Here is a 27898-nt window from a genome sequence, read left to right as displayed (position 1 = left end):
ACCTAAACCTTTCCTCAGGCTTTTAAAATTTCAGGATGAACAGCCAATTATAAAACTTCAGGAAAAAAAATATATTTATGACATTAGGATAGGGGAAAATTTTTTAAAGTTACCAAAGCTGAATTAAAGTAAAGATGGAGTAAATTCTACTACATTAAACTGAAAAATTTTGCATGAAAAAGACACAATTGATAAAGTTAAAAGGCAATGTCAAAAAGTTTAAAGAGGTGAGAGAATAGAAGAATGTATTTGAAATGTAAGTAACCAAAACTCACAGCGGAAAAAGAAAGTGACAATGAATATATGTATGTTCATGTATAACTGAAAAATTGTGCTCTACACTGGAATTTGACACAACATTGTAAAATGACTATAATGCAATTAAAAAATGTTAAAAAAAATAACCAAAACAGAATAGTAACCAGATTGTATGAAGAACTAATAAACAAGAAAAAGTCACGCTGGGTAATAGATATGATCCAAAATTCACTAAAGAGATATCAAAAAAGGCCAATAAACAAAGGAAAATATGCTTATTTAATTAGTAATGGAAAATGCAAAGAAAACAATAATGTGACATCAGCTTATACTTAACCTTGTGGGTAAAAATTAGAAATTTGTCAGTATTAAGCGGTGGCTAGAATGTGGGGAAATACTCCTATACTCTCCTGCAGAGTGTAAATTGGTATAACCACTTTTAAGTAATTTGTCAGTACATTCTAATATTGACGATTAGTATACCTTATCATCCAGCAGTTCTATATCTAGGTATTTTCTACTTCTGGAGAAATTTATACCTGTACGCAAAGACTTAAGTTCAAGAACATATGTCGTGTTACTTTTAGTCATGGTGACAAATAAGAAACAACCTAATTGTCCTAATTCTCTTGTTAGAGAAAGAAAAAAACAATCATGATACATTCACCAATAGAAGGCTACACAGCAGTGTAAGTGAATGGACATAATACACATGTATTAATGTGGGTAAATCACTTCTGAATGTAAAAAGCAGGATACAAAGGCTAAATTTTGATAAAATTTAAAAATAAAAATACTAATTTTTGCTATGAATACATATATATGAAGTACAAGGATACAGTCATGGGAGAAAGAACACTTTCTAACTTCAGAGTATTTATTACTTCTGGAGAAGGGTAGAGGGAAGGTCTTCAAGTCTGACACATCATTTAAAACTTGTTTGAAGCAAAATTTAAGACATAAATATAATAAAAAGAGAAACAACTCTAATTTAGGATTTCTAAGTTCAGTAGTGCCTCTGAGTGACCCAGTGACCTTCCACATCTCCCTTGAGCTCTCTAGGGGATGATATTAGGTCAGGGCTTTGAATACTTTTTAGCAGAGGAACCTTTCATGCAAAAAAAATCTGAAAATCCTTCCCAACATGTGAAACGGGTGAAATCAAAACTGCTCAGGCAGAAACTGGAGGGCAGAGCCAGGGTGGGCACCAGTGCAGTTGTTCCCACTTCCCATCACCACCGCATCCTCCACAGAGCCCAGGGATCAGCAGAGATCAGTTTGTAGACCCCCAGATGGGTGACCTCTAAGACAGCTTCTCCTTCTGACAACCTGTCTGCGGTGCTGTTTTTCTTAAACAATGGCCTACTTGAGGTAAAGCTTGTTTCTCTGACGAGAGCCTGCCACGTATAAGGGCTCTGCAGGGACCATCTGGAGGGGTGGAAAAATACTTTTCACTGTGAATAACTATCTCCTAATCTGGCTGTTCCTCAGATTTGAATGTTGAGAGTAGGATTTCTCCCCATTAAAAAAAAAATTGATTCACTAACTTTTTGCTGCTCGTATCACTTCCTTACCTCTCTCCACTTATACCTTCATCATTCTATGTCCTGGTCTGCTCTCCTGCATCCTCCTCCCTCAGCCTTTGTCCCTTTGTTCCTCCTTCATCCCTCTGTCTCATCCTAGAGCCATGTATCAGGTTTCTGAGAGAGTCTGACACTCAGCCTCCCAAATGAAGGGCCTAGAACCCACTGCTTCCACATTCTCATCACTCACTCTTTCCTTAACTCCCTGAACCTACTTCTTGATTGAATCAATTGAAAATGATCAACAGCCACTTCTCAACTATGAAATTAAAAGATTTCTCCCGGGCCCTCAAAATTCTGTTCTCAGTCACTGATCCCAGGATGGAGAGTCAGCTTCTGCTTGATCATTCCCTCAGTCAACCAGGTGCAAAAGCATAGGTTCGTTTTGGGTTTTTTATTTTTGCCTCTCTCTTTATTTATTGAGTTTCAGATAAATAAATTATTGGGGAAGGCATGTTCCAAATATGATACTAAGAAATCATTCTGAAAAATTGCTGTTTATCTGAAGTTCCCATTTAACTGGGCGTCCTGTATTTTTATTTGCTAAATCTGACAGTCTTGCATCAGGGAGCAGCACCTCCTTTTTACACCATACTTCTTTCTGGCTTTCTTTGTGCATGAACTTCATTCTCCTCTTCTCTCTGATTGTTCCTTCACTGTCTCTCTCCGTGGTACTACCACCTCTTCCCATCCCAGGGTCTATTCTTGGCCCTCTTCTCTGTCCTACAGCACTCATTCCTTCAGAGATCCCATCTATAAGTCATCCTCCATGCTGACGATTCTGGATCATTTCTCCTTGGCGCTGACCGTCCCCAAGTATGCATTTCCAAATGTCTCACAGACACCTCAGCCTCAGTGAGCAGAGGCTTCAATTAGCCCTCAACTTTTCTGACCCCTCTTACCTCTGCCAAGTCAGCTCCTCTTCAATCATTTTTACTCAGTCAGTCACCCAGGTACAAAAACATAGGTTCCTTCTGGGGTTTTGTATTTTTGCCTCTCTATTTCACCTGCAAGCCCTGCCAATCCTCCCTGCCATATGCCTGGCTTATTCTAAGTAAATATTGCTGGATGAATGGATTCCTCCTGGTGTGTTCCTTTCTTTCCATTCCATATATATATATGGTGAGGCTATGGCAATTTTTGTTACACATGCCAGACATGCTGTTCTATATCTTGCGCTTTTACCTTGCCAACAGACTTTAGAAAGCAACCATATCAGTTCGTAGATAGTTTCTTCAGCCTTTCTAACAGTTCATAGTATTCAGTTTTATAGATTACAGTTGACCCTTGAACAACACAGGTTTGAACTGCACAGGTCCACTTATATGCAGATGTTTTTCAATAGCAAATACTATGGTACTTTACGATCTGCAGCACTACATGGTCCAATCTGTGGATGCAGAACCGTGGATAAGGAGGAAATGCAGAAAGGGAAGAACCTTGTGTACAGAGGTCCAACTGTGAGTTGTATACAGATTTTCAACTGCGTGGAGGGCCAGCACCCCTAACCCCTACCTTGGTCAAGAGTCAGCTGTATACTGTGATTTATTTAACCATGATTCTGTGATTTATTTATACCATGATTTATTTAATCCATGGTTCAATTATCCTCAATGCTTTCTTTTTTTCCCATTCATTCATCTGCAATGAATGCTCTTGTCCTGTCATTCCACACACGTGCAAGCATATCTGCAGGACAGATTCTGAGATGAAGTATTGCTGAATCAAATGGTATGGATATTTGACATTTTGTTATCTATTGCTAAAATACCCTACTAAGAGATTATACAAATTTATATTCCCCAAAGCCATTTTATTGTTTAATCCTTCTGTGTAAAACTTCTCTAATTTTATCCATGTTTGAACAAATACAGTTCCAATTTATTTACACCGGGTCAGAGAGAGGTTCATAGTCTGGGTAGTACCCACGTGCCAGGCCTTAACTGCCTCTCCTATCACTTAGGAGGTTTACATTGCCTATTTCTGTTCTCCAAGGGCTCCAAGTGTACCCTGGGCCTCCAATCCTCAGTCCATTACTTCAACAGTTTCTTTCACTTAGATTCAGGTACAGTGAACATCTCTTGAGAAACAATCAGGGTTGGGTACCAAGTAGAATTCTTTACATCTGTTATCACATCTAATCCTCAAAAGCAATTCTAGGAAGTAGGTATTTGCATGCCCATATTGCAAATGAGGAAACTAAGGCTCAGAGAGATTAAGTAAATAGACTAAGCTCATCTGATTAGTAGCTGATGTATTTTCCTCAGACATTCTGAATTTATTCTTTTTTCTCCCACTCTAGTGCTGCTCACAGCAAAGCATAACTTAGGGCAGAGGAAAGGAAATGCACACCTTTGAGTTGTCTCTAGGTACGTTCCCACAGCTGCCTGCCCTGAGAGAGACAAGTTTTCTTTGAAGTCCCCAATTTATAATAAAAATGCATACAAATTTTGAATTTCACTTTTAGATATGCCTGCATTTTAAAAATATTTAAAATATTTCAAATTGCTTAGTATCAAATATAACTGAAACTCCAGGAAGCTGCCAGTTTCCTCTGTGGCTTAGTGAACCCTGGCTCACTGCTCCCAGGGCAGACAAAGGAGCATGGTTCTGAATGTTGATGCCCCATGGAGAAGCTCCTACCCGTCTTTCAAAACCCAGCTTATGTGCTGCTTCAACGTGAAGCCTCCCTACAGGGTCAGCAAGCCCAGACAGGTGTCTCTGTCCTAGAGAACTCGGAATTACAGCTTAACCCCCTGCCTTGTACTGACACTGCACGGCACCTTTCCTATCTTTGACTATAACCTTCATGGATTCAGTCCATCTATCATATATCCTCAAGAAGTTTGCAGCTGAGAAGAAGCTTGTTAGATTTCTAATGAACAAAGCATTGAATATGAGTGAATACATTATTGTGTTAACCATTTTTACTTTTCCAAAAGAACTGGGAATTGCCAAAACAATGAAAGTCTTCTTCTAAGTCCCAACTTCTCTTTAACACTGTTAAATCTCGCTTTAAGTAGTTGTGTTAGCCTGGCACTCCCCTGGAAAATACACGTTTAGTTTGCCCATGCATGTACACCCCATTCCCAGTGATGTCCCTGTCACATTGATTGACACTGGGCATGCCATTCATTTCTTCTTTGTCTCTGGAAAGCGGGAATAACTGCATTTACCAGCTACCACTCAGGAATGTTGTCAGAATTGATGAAACGATGTTTCTAAAAGGCCTCTTTGGAAGTAATATGCCCCATAAATCACAGTCCCCGTTAGAGTGGTTATTTTAGTACTTGGTTATTTAGTAGTTGCATAGAACACTGGTATTTCTTCCTAGATAATTCATATTGAGTTGCTGAGTGCCTTAATACTCAGGTCCAAACAGAGTTTTGTATCTGTAACCTTCTGATTAACTTAAGAACTAAACTTGGTACCTTTCCTTTCTACTCTTGGAAGTTTTCAAGTTGATTATCTCTATGAACATATGTCCGGCCCATTCCCAGCCAAATACTGGTGTATATATGAGACAATAGGTAATACTTGTACTAGTTGAATATATTGATATTTTTCTGTCCCTTATGTTATCTGGTATTTAAAAAAAACTGAATCCCAATATTTAAAAATCTCACTTAAAGCATCCATAATTCTTTTACCTCAGGGTTTCAGGTCTGTTTCTCCAAATTAGCCATTCTTTGTATAGGATGATAGACCATCTAAAAACTGAATGTTCTGCATTTTTAAATTCTAGTAACTGTCTATAAACGTTCTGTCCACAGTTACTAGTTCTAGATGGGAAAATAAAAAAGTCAGTCCCTCAGTTCCATTGGCCTACACTTCAGTTGCTCAGTATCTCATGTGGCTTGTGGCTACTGTATTAGGCAGTACAGTAATGGCACATTTTCACCATCACAGAAAGTTCTATTGGACAGTGCTGGTCTGTAATATTTGTGTCTTAAGACTAATGTCTTTAGCTGAAATATTCTTTAACTTTCTGTTCTTCCAAATCACATCTATCTTAGATTTTTCCTCCTCATGCTGTAATGAAAATTTTTAGTTGTTTGGGTTTTAAAAACAGTCTCACCTCCAAGGCCACGATTTGAACACAAAGTCCGAGCAAAATGACGTGTGGAATCACCATCTGGAGGTTGGTGCAGCAGCAGATCCAGACATCTCTGAGAAATTGTCTAGGATTGGAGTTACTCCCAGAACTCTGATTTAGCAGTTTCTAAGCTTATAGCAAGTCTGAAAGGAACACAAATCTGTTTTGTATATACAAATAAATCCTCGTATGCTGGATGCCATTCTCAGCCTGCCAGTTTGGTCTGGTTGTTCCAGAAAATATAATTCAATAGCACATTAGTTAACCTGCATGAAGGGAATGGGGCATTCTGATTATTGAAATGTTCTGGTTGAGTGATTAACCTGATTTTTGCAGAAAAACTGCTGAGGCAAGGAATTTTCTGTCCAAGATGTTGTGCCACTGTAATTCTCTCTCCCAGATGACCACAGCTGCATTGCTTCACTCCTCTAGAACTCAGAAATACATCTCTTTGCTAAAAACTTTCAAAGATGAAATTGATATTCTCTCAAAGAGGCCTCATAAAAATAGATCAATATGGTATTTCAGATAATTTTAGAAAAAATAGTAAACTTAAAAGGAAAAGTAATATTTTTGCCCAAATATTACAGTTTTAACCTTCAAGAGTTCCTGACAACAGGGCAATTTCTTCAAATATCATAACTTGAAAATATTTATTCAGATATTTAATTTTCTTTAGTAATAAATAGTTACAAATGCTCACTAGCTGTTAGGCAATGCTATGAGGGCTTTGCAAACATTAATTCAGTTAATTTTTATAACTACCATAGAATTATGTATCAAATTATTATGTTCATTTTAAAGATAGAGGAAGTAAGGCACAGAAACCTATGGATGCGCCAAGCTGATCTACTTGAATGCTCACTAGTACGAAAAGTTGTAGCATCAGTGAGGTTTATGAAGAGGGGACCCAGGCAGCTCCTACTTCACCCACTCATCCCTTCCCAAATAGTGGCTGAGTAGAGCTGAAGGGCTGGGAGGGGGAAAGGAGCAGAAGGACTCCAGCAATGTCAGCTAGGCCCAAAGAAGAAAATACAGTTAAGAAAATCTTTTAATCTTACTTAAATAATTCCTGTGTGTGATGTGTAAGGTTGTTAGGGCCATATATAATTCATTCTATTTTAATAGATTTGATTCTCAAAGGTATTTTTTTTCCAATTTAGAAAATGTGTATCGAGCAATGGGCTAGCACTGGGAGGGATGAAAGTAACACAGAACTGATGAAGGAAGGCATCATTGTGATCCTTGATAGGTTCCCAATTTAATGGGGAAAACTGTCAAGCTGAAACCAACAATCATATAAAAACACATGCTATAAGGGAAGGTACAAAGTGCCGAAAGAGCATAGAAGAAACATTGGTCAGTTTTGACTGGGGAAATGAAAGCATGTTTCAGAAAGGAGTAGCTTTTGAGATCCAGCTTCAGAGAGGAGTAAGAATTCAGGCATAAAAGGGGGAGGAAGTTAGAAATTATAGTTGTGAAACTCATACATCTGAAAGATTTTGATGAGCACTGTAATGATAAGGAGGCCTTAGTGGTGAAATAATGAAGGGCAGCGTGTGTGTGTGTGTGGGTGTGGGTGTGTGTGGGTGTGTGGTGGCGGGGAGAGAGAGAGAGAAAGGCACAGAGAGAGAGAAAGTAAGGAAGAAGAGACTGAGTCTAAGGAAGGTTTTAAAGATTAAATGAGTTTTCATTTTCAGACTGCCCAGTAAATAGCAGATATTGGATTCAAGAATTTCTACATCTCATTTCATCCTACTTCATACCAAGAAATATTTATTTTTTGGGCTAAGTTTATTTTAACATTTAAGTAAAAGCCAATAAACAAATACTAGAAAAATCTATTTTCACTTTTAAATGTGTTTTTTTCTAGAATCTGGAAAATATTTTGAACATTGGAAGGGATAAAATAGGGAAAACTAAGACTAAATTTCTAAAACTGTTTTATTGGGGAAAACTTTAAATAAATCCTTGTCAGAAGCTAAAATGTTTGAACGCTACCAGACCCTTCAACCAGGAAAAAAAAAAAACCAAAATAGAATAAAAGCATTTAACATATGAGGAATGAATAATTAATCAAAGTAAAAGGAAAAAGTTTTCTTTGCCTAGAGAGGTTTCATTGAAGTTTTTTGTTGTTATTATTCTTATTAGCTACAGAATTGAGTATAAGTTTTACATTTAAAATATTACTTTACAGTTGTATTCAATTATGAATTTCTAAGTTTGCATTTTCTCTTATTTTCATCTCTGCTGATTTAATAGCATTTTAATATGTCTCATACAACCTTAGCAAAGGTGACCAAAACTGTTTTGTTTTATTTTTAAACCTATTTTTAGTAGCACCAAGAAGCATCTTCCTAACTCCACTTTTGTCTTTTCTGGCAGATGACATTTGACCCAGAAATCTTCTTCAATGTTTTACTGCCACCAATTATATTTCATGCAGGATATAGCCTAAAGAAGGTAAATATACAGTGATTATTTTCTTCTTTTATCATTAAGTAGAGAATTTTGCCAGCACTAATGAAAAAACAATTATTTTATTTTATTGGTTTACCTATTTGGTAAGAATATCATTATCTTAGATCATGTAATATAGATTCAAATCTGACATTCTTAGACTTCTTCTAAACCTGTTCTGTCCAATACACTGGCCATTAGCCATGTGTAGCTATTAAGCCCTTGAAATGTGGCTAGTCTGAATGAAGATGTGCTTTAAGCGTAAAATATGCGCTGAATTTTACTCAGTGTTAGAAAAAGAAGGTAAAATATGTCAATAATGCTTTATAGTAATTTCATGTAGAAATGATATTATTTTGCATATATTGGGTTAAATGAAACATATTATCAAAAATTCATTTTGCTTTTTTTAAACTTATTTTATTGCAGCTACTAGAAAAAGTTTAATGACATATGTGGTTTGCATTGTATTTCTATTGGGCAATATTATTCTAGATGATTGTAACCAAAGAGTTTGCTATTAATTAACATCAGGTTTAACCATCAAGGTGACAACTTAAGATTGCTTTGCTAATACTCAGCTGTTGATGCTCACAGAGAGAAAGTCCAGTTTTGCAGTTCCTATGCACTTTCATGACATTGCTTAGGTGCAGCCTGAATGTGCACATTTCCCAGATTAGGAATTCACATCATAGTTTAAATGCTAGCACCCCCTGTGCCACAAAGTGAGGCTCTGACCTGAATGAGTTTTGGGAAGCAGAGGTAGCGAGCTGCTTTTCTACTGCCCACTCCCCGCTCCGGAGACTCCTGCGGCTCTCCTCCCTTTGGCCTCTGGGCTCCAGCAGCCAGGGTGGCTTGTTCAGTACAGACCTGATTTTCTGGTGTTCTCCAGGCTCCCTCTTGCTGTCAATTCTGGCTACTCAGACACCACTTGCAGAACCGGAAGGGAGTTTTCCCAAGCAAGCACTGGAAAATATTTAGAAGGCTGGATTCATTCCCATAGTGCTTTCTCCTCCACAGCCCCGAGACTAAGCAGCATTTTTGTGTGATTCATTAAAATAAACTGTTGTAGGTGATTAAGTTTTTGTTTCATCACATTCAGAAGAAATATAAATCAGAGATCCAATAAAAGCCAAAAGGCAACTTAAATCTTTTAGAATGGTATTTTTTAAGTGCTAAAGGGGTCCCAGTGACAACAGAACTTCTTAAAAACTCTGTCTTCCTTTAATCATTCCAGAGTCCTGCGTGGCCATTGCCCCAGTCCTGTCCCTCCCTCCCGGGTCCAGCCAGCTCTGGCAGTCGTTTCTCTCTTCTCTACCCTGTCACCTACCAGAAGTATTTTTTCCCTTTTCTTTGGAACCCTCCATCTTTTGCAGTGTAAATCTTAAGTCTTGTTTATACAGTAAGGCCAGGAACTGAGGCTCCAAAAACAAAACTTGCCGAAATAGTGAAGGAAGGGAGAGACTGTGAAAACTCATATATTTATTTTTACTTCCTGTTACACTAAGAAAAAAACCCTGATGTGCTATATGAAATATATATATTTTTTATCCCCAGAGACACTTTTTTCAAAACCTTGGATCTATTTTAACATATGCCTTCTTGGGAACTGCCATCTCCTGTATCGTCATAGGGTAAGTGACATTCAGAACTCAAGTTCCAGAAGGCTGTGGGGCCAGTCGTCTGTGGGAGGGATCTCACATTTCCTGGACCCTTACTGACTGTATGAATTATCTAGTTTTTTCAGTGTATCACGTCTTTACACATTTTTCTGACTCAGTTCCAAGGCTTGCGTGTCTTCATGCCTTTTGTTGCAAATCAAAGCAAACTAGAATTAGATTGTTGGATTTTCTCTGTGAGTTTTGGACTTCTGACTTAGGAAATGTGGATAATTTGGCTTAAGGTATGAGAAGCAAAATGCCTTTTTTCCCTTTTTGGCTTAAATAACGCAGATAAGCATATTGTATTCTTTTTCCATCTCTTTGCGGAACCTTACCTCTATTTGACAGGAATACATTAGTAACTATATGTCAAGGGTTTTACTTCTAAGGGAAAGTTGGCAAGAGAGCAGTCTGAGACAGGCATCTCCAAAGATCAGCAGAGGTGTTCAGTGCTGGGATGGCTTTTCGGTTGATACACTGTAGAATGCAGACTTGTTTTTTCTCATTACATTTTATTGGCTATACTGCTAAGCCCCAAGTCTAACTATACAGACTCTAGCTTGCAGCTCATCATAAAGTAAAATGTGGTACAAAATGGTGAAGCCAATCCAATTCACTTATAATCCTATCCAATACATTAAATCTCCACTGCAAAAAACATGGCCAGCTTCTATGTCTGTGGTGGTGTGGATGTCTTAAATTGTCTGACACAGCCAGTTCTACCCTGGAATTTTATTGCATAAGTTGTTACATCCCTAACACAAGAAACTGAGGCTAAAAATACACATTAGTCACTCATCCAGTCCTTTCCTTATGAAGTGTTTAGTGCGTGTCACTGGAAGGCTAAGAAGTTATCATTACTTGGACCTGAAAGCCGGACAGGGTTATATTGAATTCTCTTGTAAATTTTTTATTGATTCAAGCCTAGAACAACTCGGTCTACGTTATATGGAAATGTCCGGTATGATGAAGACAGTGAGGAAGCTGAAAATTTCAGCACCTGTAAGTGGAGGCTTGCCGAGACACAGACTGGGGAGCCCCATCAAGTCTGGACAGCTAAGGTCTGCCAACTGTTTGTGGTTGAGAGACACAGTGGATTTGATCCTTCTCAAAGCACATTCAGGGAAGGCTTTTCTGTTCTGTGGGTATGCCATAGCTCAGTATCCAAATTTCAAAGCTGGCAAGGGCCTCAGAGATTTGTGTAATTAAAACTCCTACTTATGAAGATGAGGAATGTAACATCTTAAAAGGTAAATTAATTCTTTCAGTCTCACCATCTATGAGAAGTAGGGCATCGGTCAGGAAAAAATTCAGAACTTCTGCTCTTGACCCAGCAGGGCTTATCAACCCCCCTCTTCACTTAGCAATTTCTCTTGAATTCTTATATTCCCTAATCATTGTTCCTATACATTGACAAAAGACTCTGAGATATGTGGACTCTCAACAAATATTTATCAGTTTGTAGCAAAGATTGATCTTTAGCAGTTCTACAATATGGAAATCTGAAATTTATAATGGATCCAAATTCTAAACTTGTGGACAATGTTGTCAAATTATAGAATAATCAGTTTCATTATTACCCTGTTTCCTTTGCATAGCTGATTTTAAGTATAGTTAAGTGTATGCATTTATATAATATGCTTTTACTATCATAAAAATCTATACAACTATTTTTTAAAGCACAACATTGTGTGGTGTGAGTGTATGTGTTCACACATGTGCATCATATATAATTGACTTGTTCTTAAAAATTTCAGTTCAGGAGATCCAGTGATATGTATTTACTGGAGTTGAGAAACTCTTCTAATTGAGTTTTAAGCTACAATCAATAATTTGTAATGGAGAGTGATTTGAATAAAATCTTTTAGAACCATGTTCTTTGTTTGAAGAACAAAAACTTGTAGGATGTCTTCTTAATGTGGGTCATTAGGGTCATTAGATTAAAGTGCAGAAGGGATAGATAGTTAAGATTTTAGGATCTTATCCAGCAAGGTAAGGGAAACCACTGAAGAGCTTTAGCTTGAGGGTAACAAGGTCAGATTTACACTTTAGGAAGGTCATTCTGGTGGCCATGTAAACGAGAAATTTTGAACTGGGAAAAAGACAGCAAGGGGACTGTGTATGAGACAATTTCCCGACTGGGTTGGAAGAGAGGAGGGCCTAGTCTCAGGCAGTGGCAGTAAAAGTGGATGTGGAATCATTAACTTGTTAAAATCCTGAGAGAATGGGGTCATCCAGGGCAAGTGTGTGGAGTGAGAAAAGCAAGGTACCTGGGCAGTAGCACTGTTTGAAGAAAGGGAAGAGGTACCCACCAAGCACTATCCAGTACTGGGCCAAAGAAACAGGAAGCAAACCAGCAGGGTGTGTGTCTGAAAGTCAAAGGAAGACGTGGATGGAGGATGGACAGTGTCTAACACACGGGGGGGTCAAGGGGGATAGGAGTAGGTATCCACTGGATTCAACCTCTAGGGAATGATGGGTGACTTGACACATCCATCCTGTGGGCAGAAATAAAGGAAGAGTATTGGTAGGGTCAGTTGTTTTTGATACTGTACGATGAGAAACAACACTTTATTTTTATGCTGATCTCCAGACACAATTTCAGAAATTCTGAAGGAAAGGCACAAACTTCAATTCAGACCAAACTGACACTTTCATATTTTGGTGACTTCCATTGTGTGTCACTCAAACGTACCCTTAAACCTTAGAAAATGACCAGTTATGTATTTCTGGTAAGTTAATGCTGATAAAAACAACACAACAAACATTTATGGAGTGCTTGATATGTACCATACCCTTTTAAAAGTACTTTACATGGATTATTTCATTCACTCCAAATAATCCTGTTAAGCACATATTGCTATTACCCTCATTTAACAGTTGAGACAACTGAGGTTGAGAGAGAATAAGTGTAAGTAATATGGCTGGTATTAGTAACTAAATAGTTTGGCTCCAGAGTCAAATTCCAAAAATGCGCTTTACTTCTATTTATTTTTGGCACTAAAAATAACATTTAAAATATTAAACTAGAAAATAAAATGGTGTAAACCAGTCAATAGTTACTAACATGCGACATGTTTCTTCATTTATCCCTTTAGAAGTTCTCACAAACATAAGATACTTTTATTAGGGGATCCCATCTGAAAGGAATCCAGATTTTTAAGGGGAATTAAGGATGTCCAAGTTTATGCAGAAATACTCATACTTGCATGAAATGGGCAGGAGGAGGGATTCAGGGCAGTCAGTTAGATTGGACTCTGAGAATAAAATTATAAAGCAGGTAGTCATCTAATGAAGAGGGGTGAGTAGTTGGATTTTCCATCATCAGGTGCATTAGTCCTGTTGCATATGGGGAATACTGTGCAAGTTTCCAAGCTGGAGAGTAAGTTTCACAGGGCAGTGTAAGAGAATGTGGAAACTGATGCCAGAGAGTCAGCTGAGAGATGGCCATAAAGCCCAGGATCAGAAATGTATAAGGATGTGAAGATCATGAAGAGGGAGTGTGGAACGTGAATGAAAACTTGGCTAGTGGGCCATAGTGTTCTGTAGGTAAAGACTGTGTCTAATCAAAATACAGGTTGGTTTTAGAGCTGGATTCAGATGCTTTATAGGAATTGGGATCATTGGGTCCATTTAAATGAAAGAGTTCTTAAGTTTTATTAAATTCATTTCATTTCAAAAATTGGATGTAAAGCATCTTTCATATTACAAGGGAAAGTTTTACAATATCCCTCTGCCAATAAAATCAAGAAATCTTAAAAAAAAAATTTTTTTTAAGCTTGGATTATTCTTAAAGAATTCAACTGCCTTTCTTGGCCTCTCACCCATTCTATCACTTAGGAAATGTTTTAAATACATCTCTGTTTTAAAATAAAACCCATGTATTTGAATTATTTCTCAATTCACCTGCTCCATCTTTGGGGGCTTTTCCTTTATCTTTGATTTCATGTCTCCACCCTTATGGTGACACAGATATATCATCGCAATGACAACCTACCTAATGCTTATGTCAGCACATACATGTCTGTCCTAAGAATTTATTAGTAACCATGAAATGCTTCTTCTTTAAGAGCAATGAAAACGATATCCTTTTGACTTCTCTGTTAATGAGGAATTAAAACGAATGCCACAGTTCTAAAAATATTTGGAGAAAAAGACATGGATCTAAATGATGAAGAATGGGATTTTGGTTTTTAAAATAGCTCATTTTTAAATCGCATCCCATGTGCCAGAAACTGACCTATGCTTTTTACACACATTATCTCATTTTATTCCTGTAATGCCCCTATGAGATAGATACTATTATTATCCTTATTTTATATCCATGGACGCTGACGTTGAGACTTGCTCAAGGTTACACAGTAAGTAAATGGTAATAAATGGCAAAGCCAGTCTGACTTCAGAACAGACACTCTTAAAATCTCCTTGTCTTCCTCCCCCTCCTGAGTTAGGCCCTTACATTTCCTGTAGTGTTTCCTGTAGTTTGATGAATAGCTATATCTGCCAGACAAACCAAGCCCTAAATAATTTCAGATTCATACATTTATCATTATGGCTAGCAATTATGAAAAAAATCTGCACATTAAGAATGAGCTGTGAATACGATTGCAAAGTAGAAATGGAACCTGTCTTTTCTTATTGGAGGTATTTGGAGGGATAGTCTAAGTCCATTTTACTTGCTTAGAATTGCTAGACTCTGGGTAATACACTCTGGAAAACCTGGCTTCAGAAATGTGAGGTTGTTTATATTATTCAAGTCAACATTCCTCTGAAATGTTGGTTTTCCTGTTGGGTTCCTTAATAAACCACCAAGCACACCTGACACTTTGCCCTCTTGTGTCATTGTGCCTGCTGACCTGGGGACCTCAGGCCTAAGTGCCAGTGGCGCTGGTTCTGGAATTGCTGTTGCTCTGTCCTTAACTAGGATAAGGTATGGCGAGGTTCAGTAGTCTTAAAATGCTGACTCCTAAACCTGAAAGAAGGGACAAGGAACTAAAACCAAATCCTGAAGAGGTATAGTTCATAGATGGAGTCCAAGTGATAGATACATCAATGTCTTAAGCTCTAACACTGGAAAGAGAATGACTTAGAGCAGAATTCTTAACCAGGAAACACAGACCCTTAGATGGTGCATAGAAGGACTTCAGGAAGGCAGTCAATCCCCTTAAATTATCCATGAATTTTTCATGGGAGAGAGTCTGCATAGATTTCACTGTTTCATCAGCTTTGCTAGGGAATTACAAAGGACAAGTGTGTTTTTCAAGAGCCTAAGCAAAGAGAGAGTTGGGAAAGGAAGGATTTTATATCTCCATAGTTAATTAGGACTGAAGAATTATCTCGACTGCATTCAGGGTAGCTATAAGGTATTGAAATATGCATGCTATTATTTTATCATGTATCATAATGCAATAACAATAAACCAGCTATTACATAATTGTCTGTGTTCCCAGACTTGGTGGCCCTTCTATATTCATATCTAAGTGTGGAAGTGCCAGGATGGAGAGTCTACAAATGAATTGGTTTTTATAAAATAATGCAAAATTATTTCCAAACCAGTTGTGCCAATTTTTCTTCTTAATTTTTGGCTATCTAATATGTGTGAAATGAAATTATTCTGTGGACTTTATTTATATTTCCCTGATTGTTAATGAAATTAATTATATTTTCATATGATACCAGACCAAATTTTTTGTCCATTTTTCTAATGAGTTGTTTTATCATATTTTCATTAGTTTGCCTGATTTCTTTATATGTTCTACATGGTAATCCATATTCAGTTACATATGCCACAAGTATTTCCTCCCAGTTTAGTCTTGTGCTTTTATTTTTTCATGATGTCTCTTAATGAACAGAATTTCTTAAATTTAGTGTAGTCAGGTTTATAACTTTTTTTTTCCTTTTATGGTCAGCACTTTTGTATTTTATTTAATAAATCCTTTCCTACCCCAGAGTCAGGAAGATATTGTCTTCTAAAATGTTTTAAAGTTTTGCCTTTTGCAGTAAGTCCATTTTCTGGAATTGATTTTTGTATACAATATAAAGTAGATATCCAATTAAATTTTTCTTTCTCAAAGGGACAGCCTGTTATTATAACATCATTTATTGTCTAGTCCCACTTTTCCCCAGGGTCTATCTACAGTGCCTCCTGTGCCATTTGTTGTGGTTTCTGTTTCTAAACACTTAATTCTATCTGGCTGGCCAATATCTATCCCTGCACCAATACCACACTGCCCTAATTATGATGGCTTCATAATAAGTCTTTATATCTTAAAAGGATACTCTTCTTCATGAGCACCTTATCTGTTATTAGTTCTTTACTCTTGAACATAAATTTATTTCAATGTGTATATTTATGAGTATATAATTTGAAAATTTATAAATATATTCTTATATTCTTTGTACATATTTGTATACTTTATAACTATATTTCTGAGTATTTTCCAAGGGACCCACTTGCACACATGTACCATGTATAAAACTATTTTGTAGCAACATTATTCATGGTAGCAAAAACTTGTAAACAACTTGTATCATTAAAAGGAGAAAAGAAAAATGAATTTATATAACATAACATTACACAGTGGGGAAAAACAATGAAATAAAATTGCTTATGACAATGTAGGTGAATCTTGGAAATATATTGTAGGATCGGTAAATCAAGCCCCATAAGATTACATGCAGTATGACATCATTTTTATAATGTTCATAAATGAGCAAGGTTAAACAATATTGTTTAAGCATGCATGCATGTAGGTGAGAATGCATATATGCATATGTGTAATAAAGAAGGGAATTAAAAACAGAAAATTCAGCGAAGTGGTAATTTCTGGGAAAGAGGGAAAAGAATGGAATAGAAAGAAACACATGGAAGAGATAAATTATTGGTAGCATTCTGGCTCATAGGTTGGAGTGGGTTTCCAGGTATTCAGTATTTTTTTAATAATTTATAACTTGTATAATCCTTCTATATATTCTCTTGCATGTATCAGTTATATTAAAGTAAAAATAAAGGGGGAAACAAGTGAAAGGAGCTATTTAATAGATTTATAAAGCCCTGCTTGATTATTCTGCTTACTTCCATCTCTGGGAAACTCTGATTCTACAATTGTGTGTTTTAATAAGAACAACTCGGGCTGGCAGGCAGTAGCAGAGAAGCAAAGGCGCCAAGTGTGTATTTGCCAATATCCCCTGGTTAATTCTTACCAACCACAAAGCCCTATATTTTTCGTCTCTCTTCTTCTGTCTTTACCTTCCCTCTTCCTTCTCCCTTCTCTCTCTCCCTCCTTCCCAACCATGTTTTTCTCACTGTCTCTTGAGACTCTCTGGGCTGCTGCTCTCTGAGACTCCATTTTCAGTAGGTTGCAAAACAGCAGAGCTCAGGGAGGCTGTGTTGAGTCAGACCAGAAGGCCCTGTGACTCCTCAGTGCATTCATTCATTTACTCTCTGAATTTGGAGCTGGCACAGTAATAGCTGTCACTGATGTCAGAGAGAAAAAATAAATACACTGCTGCCCTGACACAGCCAAATAAGAAAAAAATAATCTCTAATCTGTCAAGTACAGCCCGAGCTGCTTAGCAGTGTGGTTTCTCATATCCATATCACAGCAAGCTTGGGCTGTATGTCTGGCAGCAGAGAGATGAGTGAAGTTTATGAGGAAAAGAAACTAAAGGGAGGGAGGAGGGGACTGTGGGAAACATCAGAGATCTAGTTTGGAAGTAAAGGAGGTGAAGTCGTCAGAGCCACATGGATCTATGCGTTAGTCACCAATGCAGTCCTTCCATCACAACCTTGAAGATGTCTGGGGTAAGAATGATAGGACAGGGTAGGAGAAAATAAACAAATTCTAAAAGATTCAAAAAGGAAAACAAATAAAACCCAACTCTAAATTAGGAAGAGAAATGTTAAAAGCCATGTAGAAGGAACAAAATGGTATATGAAATTGCTGATGTGAGAAAAGAGAAACAGAATAATTTTTAAAATATAAAAATAACTGAAACATACTTTATTCTGAAAAAGAATTTACCTGAGAAGTCTTATTATTAAACAGCGTATCGTAAAGATCCTAACTATGGAATTCATTTTAAATGAAATATTCAGATCTTGTAATTACCCAGTTTACTTTCATTCTTCAGTACCCTTAGGCACAAAGCCAAATATTTTTTTTTTCTCAGTTTGACCAAAATCTGATGGAGGAGCTACAGTAAATGTAGGTCAGCTTCTACATACATACATACATACATACACACCCCTCATCCCATTCAGATAGAGGATAAAAAAAATAAGGGAAGTACATCAGTTATCTATTGCTGTGTAGCAAACCACTCTCCAAATTTAGTGTCTTAAAACAACAATTATTTTATTAGTTCACAATCTGTGGCTCAATGATTTAAATTAGACTGATTTGGGCAGTTCTATGGTTCTCATCTGAGGTGACCCATGAGATCACAGTCATTTGGGGCTTGAGAGGGATTGAATGGTCTAAGATGGGCTCACTCAAATGTCTGGTAGCTGATTCTGTTAGCTGGTTGGTCTGGGGCTCAGCTCTGCTTCATGTAACCTCTTATCTCCCAGTAGGCTAGCCCTGGCTTTTTTCCACGGTGGTCTCCGAGCAGCATTCCAAGATGTTGGGAACAGAAGTGAAAGCCCCTTAAATCTCAGACCGAGAAGTCCTGTAGTATCACTTTCACTGCATTATATTGGTCAGATTATCACAAGAGCAGCCAAGATTCAAGGCACGGGGAAATAGGCTCCAGCTCTTGATGCGAGATGTGATAATTCACATTATAAAGGGGTATGCATACAGGGATGGGAAGAATTATCATGGTCATCTTTGCAAATAACCTGCCATGAGAAGAAACTATAAAATATCTTCAGAGCTATCAAGTAAGAACGTGCATTAAAAATGGGACTCAGAACTTGGTATGAAACTTACGGCTACTAAAGGAAAGCATGATGGAGAATCAAGTTGGCCTTAGAGGGGCTGACTCACTGGCCTCCACTGTTAGACTTCCTCATATTCTGAAACTAGAAATAATGATGACTTAAGAGACTTCTAAGAAGTATCTTGTTCTATGTTTGGATATAAAATTTCTAGGGAAAAAAATGCATAAAGTTCAAAGGAAATAAAGTAGAAAGCATAGCTCACTAAGATTTTATGCTACCAAAGCAAAAGGCAGTCATGGAAAAATCGACCCCTGCTCAGCTAGAGTGGGTAATTATGGAAAAGTTTTATTTAATTTGAGAATTTCACTTGCACTTTTCCCCAGCAGTGATCCAGAGAACACGGAGGTGAAGGTGTGGCCATGTTAGCTGTAAAGGCAACATCTCTGCTGAGGGGGCTTCTTTCGTAGCTTGTCAAGGGCTGTCAGATCAAGCCTGGCTTGCATCCGCATTTGTCTGGCTGGTGGTAGTGCTTTGGGAAAGGGTGGAGCTTTGAAGATGACTAAAGCTTGATGTTGGCAGCTTATTCACTTTGCTTGAACAGTTTAAGAAGAAATAAAATTAAGGAGTTATGCCACATGGCCTTTATTGCACCTTTTCAGGGCCTTGAAGATTAACTTAAAAATGGAAACTCATGAATCCTTCACCATACTATAAACTACATTGTCAAAACTGCCAAATTTATCTGTGTGCTCCTCCCATTCTCCTTTTCCTCATTCCCCAGAGGTAAAATCTCATGAGGAATTTTTATTTGTAGTTTTTCCATGTGCTTTTGAATTTTATAAAATCAGTGTCGTGCTTTGCATCATCAAGCCATTTTCTTTTCTCCCCTGTTCATAATTTTTCTAATTCATCCATGTCATGGTTTTCAGCTATATTTCAATTTCATTGATAATATGCAAATATGTGAATATTTCACACTTTACTTATTCTCTTACTGATGGAGTTGCTTCCATCTATGAATATTTTTGTACAAGTCACCTGGGGCCCATGTAGAAGATTCTTTAAGCAATGACTGTTGAGTGGAATGCACAATACCAAACTGTCTTCCAAAGTAATATCCCTACCAGCTGGTGTACATGTTTCCATTGCACTACATCCTCACCAGTGCTTTGTATCGTCAGACTTCTTCCTGATCAATTTGTCTAGCCCTGTAACAGTACCACACTACTTTAATTACCATTGCCTTTTGGTAATTAATTAACTCTTGATATTTAATAGGACAAATCTTACCTCTCCACTGTACCTGCCCTACAATATTCTTCTTGAGTGTCATAGTTATTTGGATCTTTTTCTTTCATTGTAAAATTTTTAGAATCATCTTATCAAATTCTTTGACTCACTGCATTGGTATTTTGATTAGAATTGCATCAAATCTATAGATCAGTTTAGGGAAAACTGACATATTTATGATATTGTCTTTCTAGTCTTGAAATCTGATATCCCTTTTACTCATGTTTACTTTAAGTATTCCAACAAAGATTGAAAGTTTTCACTGTAAGAGTCTTGCACAAATTTTATGCAATTTATTCCTAAGAATACTATATTATAAATATTTCATTTATGAAGATTTTATTTTCTTAGTGTTGCAATTTAGCAGTGTTGATGAATAAGAAAATGGCTCACTCCTGGCTGGCCTGGAGCTTACAGACTACAAGGAAGGTAAACATTCATGAGGGAGTCACACAAACACTTGGGAAAGTACAACTGCAGTGAGTGTGAGTGAGGAGAAGTGAATGGTACAAAAAGATCAGCAACTTGGAGGGTCTCCTTGAGGGCTGGGCCTGGTGTGACAAGAACTGTGATGGGATAGATTGAGGAGGCTGAGGGAGCACACTAAGAGGGCCAGAGAGGCTCCTAAAGAGGTATCTTCTAACCTGAGATCTTACATTTATTTCAAGGGAGGGAGCCAGGCAAAGATCTGGGAGAGGACATTCCAGGCAGAGAGGGAAGCACATGGGAGGCCAACAGCAAGGTAGAACTTCAGTTCTGGCTTTCATCCAAGGAGGCCAGAGTGTGGGCAGGTAACAGTAGGAGATACACACGGTGAGGAGGGAGTTTATCCCAAAGACTTGAGACCTTGTTCTAGAGTTCGGATGTAACTCTGTAGGCTGCAGACTGCTAAGCAGGGGATATGTACTTTTAAAAATTCACTCCAATTGGAATATGAAAATGGAAGAGAGAAGGTCAAAATGGGAAGTAAGAGAGGAGTTAGGAGATAGGTGATTGTACTTTAAACCGGGAGACTACTTGGCTGGATTTGAGAGCGGACTGGGAGGTGGAACTGACAGGACGTGACTGTTGATTAGATTTAGAGAAATAAAGTCCATCATGGGTGACTCTCAAGTTTCTGGCTACAACCATAAGCCAATTCACTCTGAATTTGACTGTCAGATCTAGCACAATTTGGACCTCATGTGCTATCCCCTTCCATCCGTGTCTTATGTTCCCTAGTAGACGTAACCTCGTAGTTATCATGCCTTTACTTTCAGTAAAAGTCAATAACTATATTGCCAAATGAATGAATGAGTTAATGAAAACATTTGAGAATTGCATATCCTTTTGTTGACAAAGAGGTGGTAGAAATAACAAGTTACCACCAAAGCTAGTTTTTGGGGCATTTTCTATGTTCCTGGCCTTGAACTGATCATTCTGTATTTATTATCTTATTTAATCTTTCAATAAACAGTAGAGATTGATAATATCTATTGTTCCCTTTATGTAAGTGAGAAGTATGAGGCTCACATCGCTTAAGTAATTTTTCTAAGCTGTGACTGACTCCAGAGCTTATATGCTAAACTCATCCTTGCAACTTAAATTGCATCTTTGGACCTGTAGCAGCTCCTGGAGCTTGTTAGAAATTCCAGAGTCTTGAGCCACCCTACACCTCCTGAATCCTAATCTGCCTTTTAACAAAAACCCTAGGTAAATTTGCTATGCTGCACTTACAAACTGGTAGTAAGATTTAATACCTTACTTAGGATTTAGTAAGAACAAACTATAGAAAATAAGATAATTTTAAACTTGCATTTAATCCATATTACCCAGGCATCATTGAAACTAAACCAAATCAATTAATTTTATAATTTATATCCACAAGATTTATATAGCTATCTCTGTCTGTGCACATGTCCTCATCAAATATTGTATGTATGTTATGTAGAGGATAGTTGGTAGATTACTATTAGGCACACAGAGCCAACTAAGTGAGAAATGCCCAATGTTCTGGTCTAAAGGTTTTCGCAGTATCAATGTGGGAGGTGCTCATCCTGATTTAGCAATTATACTCTGATGTCATTAAAATGAAATGGCCCCAATAAAAGGAATAGAAGTCAATCTTAACCACAGCTCTGAGATGCTTTATTGCTCTATTTCACCCTTACTTATGAATTCCTGCTGCATGAGAGGTAGCTATAAAAGTTTCCAATAGGCAAGCTACATTATCAACAGAATCATGAATATGAATGATGACATCATTGTTTTAGCTTCAATGAGCAAGTTTAATCTTGAAGGTCATTGCTACTGGATTATAGGTACCTAGGATCTCTTTTTATACACTGTGACTATTTGCCCTGTGGTTGCATCTCCTTTTTCCAAAATGTAAGTGTGATTTCAACACTTATATGAATTAACCTGATTTTAACTGGATTTTTCTTGGAATCTCTGTTCTAGTGCTTGGTGAAGTGGATTACTCAATCTTTTCCTTAACTTCTCAAGTGTGTCATAGCACTTGGTCCCTGTCTTCAAATATGGACTACAACTATAAGAACTATTGACTGTAATGATGACAATTGCTTGCATTTATTGAGCATTTACTATGTGCCAGCCACTAACATGCACTTTACATGCATTAAGCTCATTCATTACCCCAATCCCCCACTTAAAGATTTTTTCTCATCATAAGAATATATATTTATGTCTATATTCTTTATTAAACAAGTTTTAATTTTTTCTTAGAATGTCAAAAAGTTAACAAAATACTTTCATAAATATTCTTATTTATAAAATAGACTTTTGTTGAAATTTTGTTAATTTACAGTAGAAGTTTAAGATTCATGAGAAAGAATGTCTACAAAGACAAAGAGTGAACCTTAATGTAAACTATGGACTTTAATTAATAATAATGTATCAATATTGACTTGTAATAGAGGCAACTGAAGGGGAGTGAGGGGTCTATGGGCACATATTTTGAGATTTTGAGTACTTTCTACTCAATGTTTCTGTAAACCTGAAATGTCTCAAAAAATTAAATAAAGCCTATTAAGTAAAAAAAGAATGTCCACATTACAAATCTTTTACACAACCTCTTTCTTTGGTAACACATAGAATATACCAGATATTTCCTGTGGTTCCAAAGGTTCAAGACTGAATAAAAATTGGAGGTCCTAAACCTTGGACTCCAACTCTTTTGAGCTCATGGACTCCTAAAGTCCATTCAGTCTGTTTCAGGGGTAGTGCCTTGGTTGACCAGTTTGACAGTGGCCCTATCACACTTCATCTCTATCATTGTATTAGGGGTCCTAAGAAAAGCAGTAGAAACTAAATTCTATATGACTACTGGGAAACTTTCCCTCTTGTTCACCTCCGTTATACAGTGGCCACCTTCTCAATCCCTTAGAATAAATATTATGAGGATGATGGTTTCTTAATTGCCTAAGTTAAATCACATTTCCTCTATTTTACAGAATGGATATTAGCACTCATGAGTTCCTTGCTTCTCCTTTGTAAGTGTCCAAGCTACACTATTGACAAGGTCATGATTGAATAAAAGCTTTTCATGAGAGTGATCATAATATATCATAAATCTCTAATTGACTGTGATTGAGTAATCACATTTCTCAGGATAATTTTCTCCATAGCTGTGATCATAATGTCTTCATTATGCTTTTTGGTTGCATGTAATGTGCCAATGTTTTCTTCCCTCCAAATACTAGGCATAATTTAATCATCTGTTACTAATTGATTCTTTCTGTCTGAGTAATACATGTCACTTTTGTTTCAAAATTTACTTATGTGTTTAGTTTTTCCTGTTGATTGTGTATAGCTTGGTTTTTGTTATTGGACTCTCCTCTATCCAGGTAAACCTATGACTCCTAACATATGTAGATAAATTGCTTACATGATTGTGAAGGCATTCCTTTTAATTTGCAGCATATGTATCTATTCTAGGTTACAAATTTAAGGCTTCTATAGGAATCAATAACCTGATTATTTAACAAGTTATCCACTGTGCTTCAGAGAGAGAAATACAATTATAGTCTTATCCCAGCAGAGAGAAATTAAGAGTCTAGGAAAAGGTAAACATTATCCTTTAAGAGTAGAAAGTAAATGGAGACTCATTTGGAAAAATATAAGTGGTTAGTGTGGATGGCACAGGATTTAGGAAAGAACTTCACTTTAAAATGTCCTATTTACATAGGAATAATATTCTAATGTTAGAAATAAAGGTAAAACATACAATTTTCATAGTTCCTTACCCTCTTCTCAAAGTGTATTCATTTGTATCTTACAATAACCATACCAGACAGACAGGGACAGAAATGATCCTACTTCAGGGATAAGAAACCTGAATATTAGAGAAGTTAAATTACTTTCTCAAATCCTTTCTTCATTAGTATTTGTCAAAACTGGGGATGATATCTATTTTTTCTAATTCTTAGATCTCTTCAAATGCTTTTCATCCTTGGTTAAGGGCCTACCCATCTCTTGAAATCTACTTTCTTGTTGATCACTCAATACAACAATTAAGACTTATAATAGACATGATAAATAATAACAGTATATTACACGCACTATTTATATACATGTACATAACTACACATACACACATACACATACATATACACCACGTTCAATTTTTAATTAATTTTTTAAAAATCTGTTATTTTAACTGCCCATCAAGCCAGCTGGTATGTAAGATTTTCCCCCCAAAACATCCCTGAGCCAGATCAAGAAGTGAATATAAATGCAGTGAAATTTTTTAGGACACTGGAGGTGTAATTTCAAGTTATTGCAAGAGTCCTACATTAGAAAAAGTGCTGTGTTCATGGAAGTTTGGAGAACTGTATTTAGGTAATCTCTAGAGGAAATTACATACACAGAGCATGCAAGTCAACCAGCATTAACTCACTCAATTGCAGCCCAAGTTACACTTTTCAGGAGCTGTGTCTCTAATCTTTTCTCAGACTCAACTGATCTATTACTTCCACTGATGTGCAGTTTAGCTTGGCTACTTCTAATGAATAACTTTTTGTTAGGAAATTGATTTTCCTGTTGGAAAAAAGTACAGAAATCTCCCCAAAGATTTTTCTCTTTTTCTTTCTAAATTTAACTAACTTTCCATATATCAGATTAGGAAAATACAGATTTCTTGAAAGATATGTTCTTACATAGTTGCCAGATGATTTCTAAACCCCCTTTTTCTCTTCCTCCCTGCCTCACAGATGGATAAGTTTACAAGGGACATAATTGGACATTGATATACAGTTCCAAAAACCATTTTCCGATTCCATTCCTCCCATACTGACAAATTTCAGCATAATTTAGTAGCAGTTATGGGGTTTTTGGTTTAAAGTTTTACAAGATGAAAGGGACTTTACTTAAACCTCGAGTCAGTCATAGCTGTTTAGATTCTTTGAAACATATTTTGAGTAGTTTTTTTTTTTTTTTGAATAGTGTTGGTACTCTTCAGACAATGTAGTTATGAGAACATATCAAGTTTTTTACAAACCTTGCTATAAGAGGAAAGGCCATGAGCACAGTGCTACTGAAAGTGTTGTCTGTAGACCCATGCTGATCTGGGAGCTGGGTGCTACTGGATTGGAAGGGATAACTACAAAAAGCCATAAACTTTCCATCTTAAGTAAGTTTCCTTGAGGCAACTGAGCTTCAAGTCACTCTGGCTATCCAGTTTTTAATGAAAATGGATGTTTTCTAGGAAGGGCCCAGTACAACTGAGCTTCAGGAATGATCTCTGTGGTGGGCATGCCAACACCAGCCTAGTATTTTTGAAAAAGAGAGAATAGAGCCCAGGAAGAGGCGACAAAAATATCCTTTAGTGGCCTCCTTGGTACCCCAAAGAACTAAACTGGTGTATCTTTCACTGAATAGATACTCAGTTCCTGAATGTTGCAAGTTGCTCCTGCAAAAGAAAGCTTTTATATCGAGAATATATCTTAGCACTCCCTTTAAGTGAGCTTACAAAATTCTTATGATGAGGTGTTCAAAATTTGCAATCTTTCTAAAATAACAGCTGTACATAGGGGTAGATTTTCCTCAGTTGAAGCAACATTCCTACTGTGGTGTGGAATTCATGCATGTTGAAGAGGAAATAAAATATTGCTTTAGAACATAACTTATAATTGAAAAGAATTCTGATCCAAAAATCTAGCCTCCCTTTGTAGATTCTCTCAGATTTTAAAATTTTAACATCTAATAATATTTATGAGATTTTTTATTTTATTAATTTAAATTTTTATCTTTTTTCTCATTATACAATTTTTAAAAATTGATAAATCTGTAGGAGAAGTCATAGTTATGAGAAATAACTTTTATTTTAAATGGAATTTTCCTGCTCTATCCATTTTGAAAAGGAGGGAGAAAATTACATTCCTTAGAATTGAAGAGTTGACTTTATATTGCTTTAGAGTTTGTTTTCATCACCCACGTTGCTGTTCAGTTTTTCAGATGTTCAGATGTTTACTTACTAGTTCTTAACTTCACTGGATAAGTCCATTCAATCACTATGAAGAACATCTCAGTACTAGGGAGAAATTCCCCTGACAAAGTTTAGTTTGATAATTGGATTGGCATGAGGATAGATAGATAGGTAAATAGATAGATAGATGATCTAATAATAATCTTTATACATATTCCTTCTGAAGAAAGGGAATAACACATAGCTTACTATTGTATGTGTTAAATCCTATTAAACCGCCAGTATTTTAGATAAACACATGTTTTGAGAAAACAGAAAAGAGTAGTAAATTAGTTTTTTTTAAATTGTGATGTTTTGGATTTAAAGAACATACATTTAAATTTTGAAGATGATAGATTTTATTTAGAACATGATAAGGATGTGTATATTTTTTCAGTGTTCCAAGGATTTGCATATAAACTAGATTTGGAGCACAGAACAAATAAAGCTATGCCCTTGCTTTTTAACCACTAACGCCCAAGCAGAGTTGAAGCCGGATTTTAGCAGTGCTTAAAGGCACCACGATGTGTTATTGTAAGTTTACATTTCAAGGTCATTTCAAAGTTACAATCTTTTGCCTATTGGAAAGAAAAGCTGTAACTTTAAAAAGATCTGTTTCAATAAGCAGATGTGAAAAGCCATTTTGGTAAAATTATTTGCGGATTTCAGACTCAGGCAAACCCTAAACACGTAAAGAATGGAGTGTGGATTATATTAAAATGGATGTTAAACAGGAGGGGGCAACTATCACCACCTAGGAAGCTGAAACTCCATTCCAAAATCAACAGAATGAAATAATTATACACAGTAAACGATACACCAGCTGTAGCTCGGCAACCATTGGCTTTTATATTGTGCCCTCTGGTGGGAAAATTTATAAACCACAATTTTAACAGTTTTGAACTGACTCAACAAGGTTTGTTATTTCTGGGCTTTATGTATAATCAAATTTTAGCCTAAGGGAAAATACATGATGACTTTTTGAGGCAGAGTTGCCTTAGGTATCAACTAATCCAACCTCCCAGTTTTACCTGGAGATGATAAATAATTTAGTCTGGCTTAAGAGAAGTGAACTATTTATTATTCAGTTCTCCTGTCCCGGGGAACGTATTAATTATTGAATACCACTTAAGTGCCAGACACTATATAAGCATCATTTCATTTAACCTCATTAACTCTGAATTTAGTCCAATAATTTCCCTG

The 27898-nt window shown here is 36.7% G+C and overlaps 1 protein-coding gene across 10 annotated transcripts in view; it reads left to right on the top strand.

Annotated features, from left to right (window-relative positions):
- The window catches only part of SLC9A9 (solute carrier family 9 member A9), a 607901-nt gene that overhangs the window by 136568 nt on the left and 443435 nt on the right, over positions 1-27898 (top strand). For 8 of the 10 annotated variants that reach the window (XM_031448683.2, XM_064491830.1, XM_031448597.2 and 5 more), the window contains 2 exons: positions 8323-8400; positions 9955-10031. In XM_031448683.2, the coding sequence (XP_031304543.1) occupies positions 8323-8400; positions 9955-10031 (155 nt within the window). Of the gene's footprint in view, positions 1-3490; positions 3573-4143; positions 4211-8322; positions 8401-9954; positions 10032-27898 lie in introns of those variants that run through there. The other 2 variants (XM_064491844.1, XM_064491846.1) reach the window with 2 other exon arrangements.

This window comes from Camelus dromedarius, chromosome 2 (assembly GCF_036321535.1).
Source record: "Camelus dromedarius isolate mCamDro1 chromosome 2, mCamDro1.pat, whole genome shotgun sequence".
Classification (NCBI taxonomy): Eukaryota; Metazoa; Chordata; class Mammalia; order Artiodactyla; family Camelidae; genus Camelus; species Camelus dromedarius.
Note: the sequence above shows the minus strand (reverse complement) of the source record. Positions and strands in the feature narration are given on the sequence as shown.